We start from the raw sequence: 13,543 nt of genomic DNA, 5'->3' as shown, positions 1-13,543 counted from the left end.
TGGCTGCTGCCATGTTGGTGTTTTGGAGCCAGAATCAAAGTCACATTAGAGGGTGGAGCTTCATGCAGGGAGGTCAGGATGAGACACCTGAGCTGCAGGAGCTGGGTGTAGATCACAGACTGTATATAAAAGATGGATGTACCTGCCATGACATCACCCACTGCTTTTGGACTAATCATTTTAAACCCTCAGTGTTAGCATTTGGTGCTGGAGCCAGAAATGACCATATTTGGACACATTATCAGTGACTGCATCACCATCCACCTGTCAAAGAGGCCACACCCCTAATAATGCAAACTTTATTTAACCAGGTGAATTATTGAAACCTCCTCCCTGTACAGCTGTTATGAAGGGGAAATTATCCACAGAGACCAAACAGTTTCTGTATCAGGCTGCTGGAAACTTTTAACATGGGGACTGACTCACTGTGGCGCCTCTGCTGGACACCAGAGGAACTGCAGGATGTGGATTAGATGATCTTTGTTGATTTTCATCCATTTAAATTAATTTAAGAATTATTCTTTTATCCACCTTTAAATAATTTTATACCCACTTAAACACTGTTTCAAATCAATAAGAGGAGGAAACGAGTTTCACAAAGACACACGGACACAGACACACACACACACACGTCAGTTCATCGGAAGACTTTTATTTCTGAGAACGTTCAGGAAGATTTTGGCTAATGTTTGTCGTCCTGCTGTATTTCCTTAGTTTCAGTGTTCACCTCTCCATCCTCAGTGAACTCTTTGGTGACGATCACCACTTTACGGGTGGTGGTGCTTTTGGAGGAGGGCAAACTGTGGGGAGCACAGACACACGAACAGACACACAAATCCAGTTAGCATTTCATCCTTTGAGAACAAGCTGAGCGTGATGCTGTGCAGAGCTTCATCTGGCACCATCCATGCTAACATTTTAAATCAGAGCGTTTCAACGCCACATGTGACCAAATCAAGAAAAGACGTCAGAATTTTTGATTCTTTAAACAAAGTTAATGTGAAACTGACTTTCAGTAACGTCACCTTTGCTGAAATTGATCAGAGTGAGTACATGTTTTTAATTTCTTTTAACCTTCGAGGATGTTTGAGGGTGCAGGATGACAGCAGCTCACCTCTCCGTTTCTCCGTCCAGCAGCCTCCTGTACTCGCTGATCTCCATCTCCAGCCTGGTTTTGATGTCCAGCAGCATCTGGTACTCTTGTTTCTGACGCTCCAGGTCGGCCCTCAGCTGTATGAGTTGGTCTTCAAGAGACATCACCTGCGCCTGGTAACCCGCCAGCATTTGGGCGTACCTGTTCTGGGTCTCGGCCAGAGTTCCATCCAGGGACTTTTTCTGCAGATGAGAAGAAAGAACGTTAGCAGATCTGCAGAACTGAGCTCTGAGCAAAGCGAGCGGGAAGCGGCCGAACCCACCATGCTGATCTGTGACTGGAGCTCGATCTCCAGACCTTGCAGCGTGCGTTTGAGCTCCGTGATCTCAAAGCGAGATGACTGAAGACCCTCCGTGCTCTCAGCCACCGTCTTATTGAGCTCCTCAGACTGAAAACACAAACCAGCTCATATTCAGAGGATGTTCTGCTGAGGTTTTATTTATCATAGTACTTATTAAATTGGTTTCATATGAATTTGTCTGTCACAAATGATCTGTAACGCTTCTTCATAAATACAAAAATAGTCCAGGTCAATGGTCTGACTGTCCCGTCAGGTGTGTTTGCCTAAACCGAGTCCATGTTCTCACCTTTGCCTGGAACCAGGTCTCCAGCTCTCTGCGGTTCTTGGCAGCAACGTTCTCGTAGTGGTCTCTGATTTGGGCCATCACCGCAGACAGGTCCTGCTGAGGCGCGGCGTCCACCTCCACGTTCACCTGACCGCTCATCTGGGAGCGCAGAGCGAGCAGTTCCTGTCGAGATGAAGGCGGAGTTTCACTTCAGATATCAGAGTATTTTGATTTTACATTCATAATCTGTGATATTAACTGATGACTCCAGTCTTCAAACTGGAAAACTAGAAAACCTTTTCAAGTCCTCTCAGAAGACTTTGAGATGTTTTTTCTGACCTCTGATTAGTTTTCATTCATTCAGCTGCATCGATTTCATTATCAGTTATGAAATCGATGCAGCTGATCTTCCTCATTGTCAGGTTGTGGTGTTACGCCCACCTCCTCGTGGTTCTTCTTGAGGAAGATCAGCTCCTCCTTCAGGCCCTCGATCTGCATCTCCAGGTCGGATCTCGTCAGCGTCAGCTCGTCGAGGACCTTCTTCAGCCCGGCGATGTCGGCCTCCACGTTCTGACGCATGGCCAGCTCGTTCTCATACCTGCACAGCAACAAGCAGCATCGGCGTGGGAGTTAGAACTGCTTTGCATCTCAGTGAGAAGGTTGGCAGTAGTCACATGACACGTTTTTATGGTCACATGCAAATATAAAACCAAATAAACCATTTTTACACTTTCTCTGCCTTCGGCTGAATTTGGCTGAAACTCTGGAAGCAGGAAATAAGGTGTGCAGCTAACCCTGTGCTGTATTTGTGTCACCTGTTCAGGTGTTCAGGGACTCACTTGACTCTGAAGTCATCAGCAGCCAGCTTGGCGTTATCGATCGACAGGTACAGGGATCCGTTAGTGCGGGTGGCGTCCTGGATCTGGAAGGAGAAGGAGGGAAGAGTCGAGTTTTTGGGATGAGGATATTTTTAAAGCATGATTTCATGTGACACCTACTGCACAGCTGATTCATAAACGATAAGAACATGCAAAATTAACACAAATTTCCCCCTTGTGGTTTCATGCAAAACCAGAAAGGTGACCTCGCTGTGTCGCAGGTGTGGCCGCACCTGCAGGAAGTCACATCCTGCTGCAGTGTGTGCCAGGGGGCGGGGTGTGTGTGTGTGTGTGTGTGTGTGTGTGTGTGTGTGTGTGTGTGTGTGTGTGTGTGTGTGTGTGTGTGTGTGTGTGTGCGTGTGTGTGTGTGTGTGTTCAGTTTCATGCATGACCTGCTGCTGCTCTCAGATTAGCTCACAGCCTCTGTTTTCATTTTACTCATCTCACCGAGAAGGGAACCAACTCTGTCTCCCAGGAGACGTCGAGCCATAAAACAATATTACTCATCTACAGCATGAAATACAGAAATCAGCCAGCAGCGTCTGCTGAGACTAACAGCCATGTTTGCTGATGAGACAAAGAGCCTGAGCCTCACCTGTTCCTGCAGAGCGTTGATGGTGGCGTAGTAGGAGGAGTAATCGTTCCCCCGTGGTGTGGTCTTCTTCTCCAGGAACTCCCTGATCTTCAGCTCCAGCTCGGCATTGGCCGCCTCCAGCTTGCGCACCTTCTCCAGGTAGGAGGCCAGGCGGTCGTTCAGGTTCTGCATGGCCATCTTCTTGTTGTCAGAGATATCGATGGCGTCGGACAGTTCGAAGCCACTAGAGCCGAAGCCGGCACTAACGGGAGAGGAGTAGCTCCTGGGAACGCTGGAGTTGGAGATGCGGACTCCGGACCCCCCGGCGCCGGCATACACGCTGCCAGTCCTCATGGAGTATCGGGATCCGGACAGACGGTTGGACAGGTTGGACATGGTGGAGGTGTTTTCCTGCTCTGGATGGAGACGAAGAGAGAATGAACCAGAGGCCGGCTCAGGCTGCTTTTATGCAGGTGGGGGAGGGATTCAGACATGGCCCCCACCCTGGCCCAACACTCCACCCATACCCCCACCCCCACCTCCCAAACCACCTCCTCATGCACGCCTCAGGGCAGAAGGATGACAAACATGGAGACAGTCAAATGTCAACACACCTGCTATACATGCACATCCACACCTGAGAGTAGTATGTGCGTGTGTGTGTGCGCGCGTGTGTGTGTGTGTGTGTGTGTGTGTGTGGGGGGGGGGGGGGGGGTCAAATCTGGTTTCATCTCATCTGATTGAGATTTCCTCACATTTCACAGCACAGAGTCACGTACCTGTGGATTCCTGCCATCGTGTCCCAGCCTGTCTGTTGTTGTGTTGTGTTGTTTTAGGCCCCAGAGTTGTGTGAACAGCTGCTCCTCACTGCTCGCTTATTGTGCAACCGAACAATGAAAGGCTTTGTTCAGTTTGCTGCAAGGAAACACGGACAGTGTTCAAAATGAGCCACACAGCAAGACTCACAAATCTGATCTGTCCGTGGAAGGAATCTCATTTTATTGGAGGAAAAACAAGTTTGTTCCTCCCCCAGCAGAAGCTGTGCATCGCCTCAGGCAGCAGTGCGCTGTGAGGGTGAAAGGTCACAGTTTTCTGTCGATACTCAGGTAGAAGATTCAGAAACATGAAGATAATGATGTGTGTGTGTGTGTGTGTGTGTGTGTGTGTGTGTGTGTGTGTGTGTGTGTGACCTTGACTGTTCTGTGAGGTGGATCTCAGTCACACTTCTGTCATTTGACTTTTGTAGTTCCGTACACACATCATCGTTTACACACGCACACGCTGCTGCTTACCCACACACAGTCTTTAATGACCTCTGACCTCTAAGCATTTCTCAGGGCTGACTCTCACCGTCTCTGTCATCAGGTTTCCCTGCAGGTTGGAACTAGATCATGTTAGTGTGTCTACCCATCAGCCCGGCCCCAGCACACCTGGTCAGGTGATCAGGTGTGCACTAAACGCTGCAGCTACCTTTGAATCGTGTTTTGAGCTTCAGCCCAAAGAAACGAGCTCTGAGAATCTGTCTTTATACAACTAAACCTGCTATTCATGCACCTCAAGGTCAAAGGTCAAACTCTCTTCAAACAGTCACGTGTCATTAAACAAAGACATGAACAAAGAATGATTTTAAGGAGCAGTGAAACAAGCAGAAATGTGGGGGGTTTTTTGGCTCGGGGTGAGAGCAGCAGGTCACAGTCATACTTTATGTTCCTGACACAGAAACCCAGCAAAGGTCACAGGTCAAAGGGAGCCAACATGCTTCAAAACAGAGGATGTGTGTGCTCTGCAAGAAACACATAAAAAAGAAAGAGAGTAATTCTGTAAAATTAGAAATGTTTCATAAAATCTGACAATTTTTTTAAAGTGAGGAGCTTTTTGTTACAGCGAGCAAATCAGTGAAACAATCAGGAATCAGACTCAAACATGTCAGCTCTTCAAAGATGAGCTCTAACTATTCTGTTTTATTCATTTTTTTGTGTCATTGTTCACGTAGGTGTGTGTGTGTGAGTGTGTGTGAGTAAGGGGAATGTCTGTGTCTCTGACATGAAATTAACTAATAATGAGGGCAGGAAGGCACAGAAACACTTACACTGAAGCTAAAACATTTTGAGTGCTGCTGTGTTAAAGTTGTGTGATCAGAGCTAAAACACACTAAATCACACTGACGGCTGAAATCTTTCTGCATCTGTTTGTTTGTGAGCAGCTTGCGTCATTAATCAGCCTTTGAGTAACCCGCTGCTGGCAGCAGGGTCGTCATATTTGAGCTGCTTCCTCGCTGACTCAGACGCTCTTCAGCAGTAAAACCTGTCTGCTGCAGGAACACCACAGGCAAATGTTTCCTGGGCGTCGGCAGTCACATGACCTCCTTCAGTCCTGATATAACAACAAGCCTGAAAGGGGAGGACAGAACAGTCTTATCTTTATGAGGACTGTGGGCAGGTATTTGACTATTCAATATAATAAACCCCAGGGGGCGCCACTGAGCTGAAGCAGAGACAAAGATAATTAAAGCCACAAGTGGCAATGATAGGGTTTTTGCCCCCTGTCACCCATGGCATGCTTGAGCCGTGCCACCCTCTGAGGTTTTCTTTTTTTTTTTTTGCATTTTTGGCCACGGCAGCTTTCATCGGCAGTGGAGAGAGACAGGAGGATACAGGGGAGGACATGTGGGCAAATTGGCGACAGGCCACGACTCGAACCCACGCCGCCTGCACTGCAACATATGTATGTGGTCGCCGGCTTCACCACTAAGCCACCCAGGCACCCCCCTCTGAGGTTTTTTGATCGTGATGTGTACAGAATGTCTGTAACCAATTTCATACATTTCCACAAAAATATATCTTTTGCTCTCCATATAAACCCAATGCAGTATTTGGGGAGTGGTCACGGTTGCGGCGTGCAAAATAGAGCATGGGTCTGATTGACTTTGTTGATCAGGTTGATGTCAAGAATGTCTGTAACCAATTTCATACATTTCCAAGAAACTAAATTTTTTGCTCTCCATAGAAACCCAATGCAGTATTTGGTGTGTAGTCACAGCTGTGGTGTGCAAAATAGAGCATGGGTCTCATTGACTTTTTTGATCAGGATGGTGTCAGGAATGTTGAAACAAATTTTCATGCTTTTCAGAGAAACTAAATTCAGAGAAACTAATTCTGTGGACCGTCATACAAATTTTCATTTGCTTCTGCAGGGGGCGCTATTGCATCTATAGCCTTGAATCCATAGTTATAGGTTCAGCCTGAGGTTCAGTGTTTACATTTTTAGGCTGATTGGGCAAAGCATGTGTGACCGAGTGCACAAAAAATTTTCTGGCAAGGGAGAAAAACGAAGGCCAAATTCATCGGCCTGGTGGGACAAGGCCATTGAATATTCTACAAAACCATGAATAACTTGATGGGCTACTTGTGTAGATGATCTGGAGCCATTTTGGTCTCACTGGGTGAAGTGCCCTAGGGCAGGGGTCAGCAACCTGTAATACGGAAAGAGCCATTTGAACCCGATTTCCACGGAAAACAAAACAGTGAGAGCCGCAAATACTAGTGGAAGCCGGTAGTGGCTACCGTGAGTGACGCATATATTGAGAAACTAAAACAAATAAATAAAATGATTTTATTTTCATATTTCAAGATCACAATAATGTTCCAATTTAAAACTACAACAAAAACTGAACTGACAAAAATAAAATGCACTTCAACTGGATACTTATAATTTACTTCCACGAGCCGCACAGAGCCGAAGATTAAGCCAGGATGAGCCGCATCCGGCTCTGGAGCCACGGGTTGCCGACCCCTGCCCTAGGAGGAAATGATTTAAATAGCAGGCCTGAAAATGGCAAAAATTGACACCTAAAGTTGAAAATGGCTGACTTCCTGTAGGGTTTCGGATATGGGTCCAAGAGACTTTTTTGTACGTCTTAGGATGTTACATGAGCCTGCACAATTTCAAATATGTAGATAAAATGTAGCTACGCAAAAAACATGGTATTTCATGATATTTCCAGGTCCCACTAGGTGGCGCTCTAACCTTTAGGGACTTTATGCTATATCATTGTGTTCAGGGCAGGAGGCTTATCAAACCACTGAAGTTTGAGGCAGATTGGGCAATGTGGCTTTGAGTTATTGCCATTTTTGTGTTCATGGTGAAACACAGAACGTTGCCATCCTGCCAGGGTCACGCCCTTTGGCGAAAACTCACAGTTTTGAAATCAATCTAAGGCCAACTCCTTAAGGCTTTTCAGGGGAAATTTGAGATGGTTCGGCTCAACCAACTTGGAGCTGTACCTCAAAGTGTAAAACATGACATTTCCTGTACCCACTAGGTGGCGCTGCGACTAACAGTAAATTTTATTATATGTATGGGTTCAAGGGTGGGCCGTCATCCTACTGAAGAAGTTTGATCCAGATTGGATAATGTGGGTTTAAATGAGAGGCAATCAGAATTTCCTGGCGAATGATCGAAATTCACTGGGGGGTCATAGCCACGCCCTATGGTGAAAACTCACAATTTTTGAAATTTAGATTCCCCCTGGTGTGTAGATAAGACAAAACAAATATAAAGTTGATAACACCCAAAACCTCTGAGTTATTAGAGAGTATAAGGGCAGGAAATCACTAAAATCACCCATTTAATTCAAAATGGTGGACTTCCTGTTGGGTTTAGGGCATATGTACCAAATTTCATACATGTATGTGAAATACAGCAGTGGGAATTGAACTAATGGTGGCGCTGTAGAGCCATTTTGAAAGGGCCATACCGGAAACCATTAAAATACTTGAATTTTCACCAGACCTGACATGTGCAAAATTTCATGAGTATGTTTAGGCCCTCAAAAAAGCAATTCATTTGCCTAAATGTCCAGGTTGTGCTCGGGCCCTAATAAAAACAAAAGTTTAAAACATTTTATGTCCTAATTTTACAGGGTTTAAAGTGAGGAAATGATTTAAAATGAGAAAGTCAGGAAAGATAAGAGTGAATATTTTAAAAGTGAGAAGGTTTGGGTAAAAGTTTGAGGCTGTGCAGCAGGAATGATGAAAAAGGAGAACAAAGTAAGGAAGAGTTTGTAAAAACGACCCCCTATGAGCAGCACTTAGTGACAGTGGGAAGAAAAAACTCCTTTTAACAGGAAGAAACCTCCAGCAGAACCAGGCTCAGGGAGGGGGGTCATCTGCTGAGGGGGGAGAGACAGAGATTAATAATAACTAATGCAAAAAAGCAGTCCTACATATTTGTTTAATATGTGAAATAATGAAGAAATAATGCATAACTTGAACCAGTTTTCACTGAACTGTTTCAACACATTAAACTTGTAAAAATGGGGGACTTAAACTAAAATGTAGTTTTTTTGTTCCGTTTCTTGAATTTAAGCTTAAACACTGCATGAAAAGTGGGTTTTTCGACAGTTTCTTGTATGTAATATTGCCGCGCGCCTTGAGCTTTAGGGCTCTCAGCAGGAGGCTTTGGCCAGAACAGTAAACTGTAGGAAACTGCCGTGGACTCTCTGTGTCAGTGCTCCCTCAGCTCCCCCCCCTCCTCAGGTCTAGGGCAGGCTCTCATATGTAAAGGAGGTTTCTGTGAGTCATACAAATGCAAATCAAGTACTCACCAGTGGTCACCAGTACTCACCAGTGGTCTACCCCTCCCAACAGTTGTAAGCAGCATATTTTTATTTTGAGATATATATAATCAAATTTACATTATCATCTTTTAAGCCTTTTTCCATTACAATGTGACTACACATAAATTATACAGTGAAACATTCAAACAAGACTAAACTCAGAAGAAGTCATTCTATTTTATAAATTAGTATTATCTAGTTGGAAACATACTTTTGGACGTTTTCAGCTTTTGTCCCTTTTTCCAATAAGGCTGTGAGCTTCTGTCTGTGAGCTTCTGTCTGTGAGCTTCTGTCTGTGAGCCTTTGTCATGGTGTTTTTTGTGAACCCTGAACTTTAGTGGACTGAGAGAGATAAACAAAGGCTATAACTTGATTTTGGTGACACTACAAGCATTATTTTCATTAAAAAGCAAACTCAGTTTTCAGTCTAATTCACAGTAACTAAAAGTCTGTCACACCATCATCCTCTCCTGTGCAGTGGCTTCCCAGCTAGCATTGAACATTCAGACAACATCCCATGAACGCTGCCATAAACGTTCAGTGAATGTTCACATGCATTAATGACATTAAAGACTACCAAGGCAGATGGAATAAGAAAACATATAAACATATAAACTTTTATTTTGCTATACATGGATGTACATAAGAGATATCAGCAAAACCTTCATGAGAAAAATGTAAAAAAAAAAAAAAAAACAGACAGTGATGTGTGTCTTCCAGCTCATAGGGGGTCGTTTTGACTGTTGGGTTTTCTCTGTATTATTGTAGGGTCTTTACCCACAATACAAAGCGCCTTGAGGCGACTGTTTGTTGTGATTTGGTGCTATATAAATAAAATTGAATTAAATTGAATTGAATTGAATTGAATTGAATTGAATTGAATTGAATTGAATTGAATTGAATTGAATTGACTTAAATTGAAATGAAATGAATTGAATTCCATGTGGCAGCTTCCTCGCCTGTGATTGGACAATACAGATCACGTGCGGGATCACGCTGAAGAGGAAAGTAAAGCTCTTGGTTCTTTCAAAGGGATGGCACCTAGCCACTGGTACAGATATGTAGATGACACCTGGGTCAAAATCAAAACCCAAGAAGTAGAAGCCTTCACTCGTCACATTAACTCAGTGGATAAATACATACGTTTTACCAGGGAGGACACCAGAGATAACAAGTTACCATTCCTGGACTGTGCGGTGCTCATCGAGGAAGATGGAAGCCTCAACATTGAAGTTTACCGGAAGCCCACACACAGACCAGTATCTCCTCTTTGACTCCCACCACCCTCTGGAACACAAACTTGGGGTGATCAGGACCCTACAACACCGTGCGGAAAGTGTTCCCTCTAAGGCAGAAGGGAAGCATAAGGAACACACACACATTAAGAAAGCCCTCAAAACATGCGGTTACCCCAACTGGGCCTTCATCAAATCAGCTAAGATGCACAGGAATGAAGGCCAAACACAAACTACAGAGAATAGGAAGGACAAGAGGAACGACATTGTCATCCCATATGTGTCAGGCTTGTCAGAGAAACTCAGAAGAATTTTCTCCAAGCATGACATCTCAGTATACTTCAAACCAAGTCACACCCTAAGACAAAAACTGGTTCATTCCAAGGACAAACCCGCCAAACACAAGATCAGCGATGTAGTGTATGCTGTTCAGTGCAGTGAAGAGTGCTCGGACCTCTACATTGGTGAAACCAAACAGCCTCTTCACAAACGAATGGCACAACATAGAAGAGCCACCTCGACAGGACAAGATTCAGCAGTACATCTGCATCTGAAGGAAAAAGGGCACTCTTTTGAGGATGCCAATGTCCACATTTTGGACAGGGAAAACAGATGGTTTGAAAGAGGAGTGAAAGAAGCCATCTATGTCCACTGTGAACAACCATCATTGAACAGAGGAGGTGGATTACGTCACCAACTTTCCCCCGCTTACAGTGCTGTCCTGAGCTCCCTTCCCAGACGTCTCAACCCCCATTCACACCTTTGTTCCAGTGACCTCAATAGGCCACAGGAAACAATGGAGCGGAGTCCTAAATTGGTTTCAACTGAAACCACTGATTAAATATGACCCACGCCCCCTTCACACCTGGGCACATGTGTTCAAGCACATGATCAATAGAGGGTCATAACCACCTCCAGGGGACTACGCCCACAGGGGTTTAAATACCTGGGTCTCTCCACCATTTGGTTGAGAACTGAAGAAGCCTTTCGGATGAGAGGTGAAACGTCTTCAAGAAACAAAAAGAAGTCCAGTCGCCTTTTTTCAAGCTCCAGAGATCACGCTGAAGGTCTCCAAGACCAAAGGAAATCAGTGCGGTCGTTCTCTTCTGTTCAATCTGAATGGCATTCTTTGTCTACGCTGCTTTCCTGGTACAATGGAGGACATCGTCTATATTTCAACACCCCAGAAGCTCCTCGTGAAAGCGGGCCTCTCTACCGGCCAGCTTCAACCAGCCCCGCTGCAGACGAGAAGACGCTGCTGGCTGCAATGAGTGGGTTATCGACTCAGTTAACTCAAGTTTCTACTAGGGCAGCTGAAAGATAAGATGGCGTCTATTGTGTAGAGACTCGATGCTCTGGACTCTAACAAAGAAAAGACGGCAGCACGATCCGAAAACTGCGGTAAGACTTGGTCGTTTCTAAAACATAAATACTAGGAGTGGAGGAATGGTCACAGTAAGCTGACAGACGTATTGTGATTTGGTTTCTTATTTTTATTTGGTTTCATCTTATAGGAAGCAGTTCCTGCACAACTCTGAATCCAATAAAAGCCGGTACGATCCTCTGCAGAGGTAAGAATCAGAAACAAAGCAGCAGTATTCAATGTGTGGAGGAGAGAAGAACTTCAAATGTTTTTACTCTTATTTATTTTCACCTTTATTTTCCACAGACTGTGTTCGCCTCACAACGCGAGTGTGAGTGTTCCTAATGCGTGGACCGTGATATAATTGTGTGTAAGTATCTATTGGTGTTGTTTGTGTGTTTTTGCCTGGATATGTTTATGTATACACTGTGTTTATGCTCTTTATTTACAATGTACAAAAATGTTTTCCAGCTTCTTGTTAAACCTACAGACGGTCCGCCGCAGCTTCTGCTACAGTCAGCCTCACGTTCAGGAAAAGGCGGCAGCCATTAAAAATCCTGCCCGGTGACGTGCAAGAAGGAAGCAGGTAAGACGTGTTGGATTGTTTTGTTGGTCTGCTGTATTTGTGTAGTTAGCTTGGAAATGCAGTTTTATTTTTGGGAAATATTACTTATTGTTTTATTTAACTTTATATAAAATCTGGCTTCTTTTGAACAACCCAAAATGTTTATAAAAAGGTGAAAATAATTAACATTGAATGTTTATAGTTTCAGCAGCTGTAACATTTTGGGACCTAAAAGATAAAAAGTGTATAATCAGTTTAAAGGTGCCTCAAGGGTTAATGACCAAAATCACTGAAGTACTTTTATCAATGTTACATGTTTTTAAAGTACTTGTTCATTTGTCTTTTATTCACAGGATGCAGGAGTTGGTACTTTGTCACACAAACATTGTTTTTGATGACAAAGATGGGCTGATTAATTTTTTTTTTTGCATTCAGGTTCTTATCTGCTATGTGTACATTCAAAGTCAAGAGACTCAAACTTTCGGTGTAGTTTCCTGATTTTTCACAATATTTCATATAGTTTCATAATGACTTAATGTGTGCTCTGTGTCAACAGCTGCTGGAGGCGAGGGCGAGTGTCCTGCAGTGAAGGAGGTTGCCTTCTGGGACGGTGTCACCACTGACCTCATGTTGGATGAGGAGGATGGCGTCTCAGAGGGCGTATCGGGCTGGATTAAGACCCCCAAGCTTCCCCAGCCAGGAGCTCAGTGACCTCTGAGCCAAACTGCAAGACAGACTAGAAGCTCACCCTAAATACAACACTGTGCACCATAAGTGTTTGTATGCTGGACCATGCTCTGAGAGAAAGCCACCACCACATGGCCCAGAAGTAGCAAAGCATTATATGTCATAATGTTTTTGTTTTCTTATATATGATGTGTGTGTGTGTGTATGTGCATATTGCTGTGTAAATAAAAAAAAAAGAAATTCAAACTTGTGCCTCACAATTTGTTTCTCTTAATTGAATTCCTTTTAGTTGAGGTTATTAGCATGGCATGAATACAACATAACATACAAGGTATATCACAGAAATAATAATTAAAAATAATTTTTATTACTGGGTTATTATTTATTAGGGAGGGGCTTACCCAGGCCTGTCTTTATAAAGGCCAATGGGGGACAGATCTACCAGCCAATCACATGTGAGTGCTGAATTGTGATGGCATTTTTTTCATCCAATGACAGAGAAGCCACGTGGCACTGCTATTCATATGTAAAGTAGACGCGTTAACACCTCCCGCGGGCCGGCTCCCCCCGTACCTTTACCCCCCGCTGATTCTGGTGGTACGTAAACGACCATATCCGTCTCAGTTCGAACGAAAATGTGCATCCCCGTATGCTGACGAAAGCTGCCGTTTAGTAGCGGCGCCCGGGGACGAATATGCTTCTTTTCGTGCAGTGAAAGTTGCAGCTTCATTGTTTGACTTCAGAACCAGAGCTGTAAAAATGTTTAACAGTATTTTGAGGCCTAACAGTTTATTCCTCATAAAACTGATGGAGTGCGGGTTTTTTTGTACACCACCTGGTGGTCATTAGAAGAACAGCAGGCCCTCATATTTTGATTTCAGAATAAAAAAAAGACACAAAACACA

General features: G+C 44.2%; 1 protein-coding gene across 1 annotated transcript; it reads right to left on the bottom strand.

Moving 5' to 3' along the window:
* Positions 1–632: 632 nt before the first annotated feature.
* LOC115784501 (keratin, type I cytoskeletal 13-like) lies at positions 633–3,623 on the bottom strand. Its single transcript, XM_030735740.1, has 7 exons — positions 3,193–3,623; positions 2,559–2,641; positions 2,161–2,317; positions 1,741–1,902; positions 1,416–1,541; positions 1,115–1,335; positions 633–800 (listed from the first exon to the last, which is right to left on the bottom strand). The coding sequence occupies exons 1-7, from the start codon at positions 3,565–3,567 to the stop codon at positions 683–685; spliced, it is 1,242 nt and encodes a 413-aa protein (XP_030591600.1). The 5' UTR covers positions 3,568–3,623; the 3' UTR covers positions 633–682.
* Between the last annotated feature and the right edge of the window lie 9,920 nt (positions 3,624–13,543).

The sequence above is a fragment of the Archocentrus centrarchus genome, chromosome 8, assembly GCF_007364275.1.
Source record: "Archocentrus centrarchus isolate MPI-CPG fArcCen1 chromosome 8, fArcCen1, whole genome shotgun sequence".
Taxonomy (NCBI): domain Eukaryota; kingdom Metazoa; phylum Chordata; class Actinopteri; order Cichliformes; family Cichlidae; genus Archocentrus; species Archocentrus centrarchus.
The sequence above is the reverse complement of the archived record's forward strand: the minus strand, read 5'-3'. Positions and strand labels throughout refer to the sequence as shown.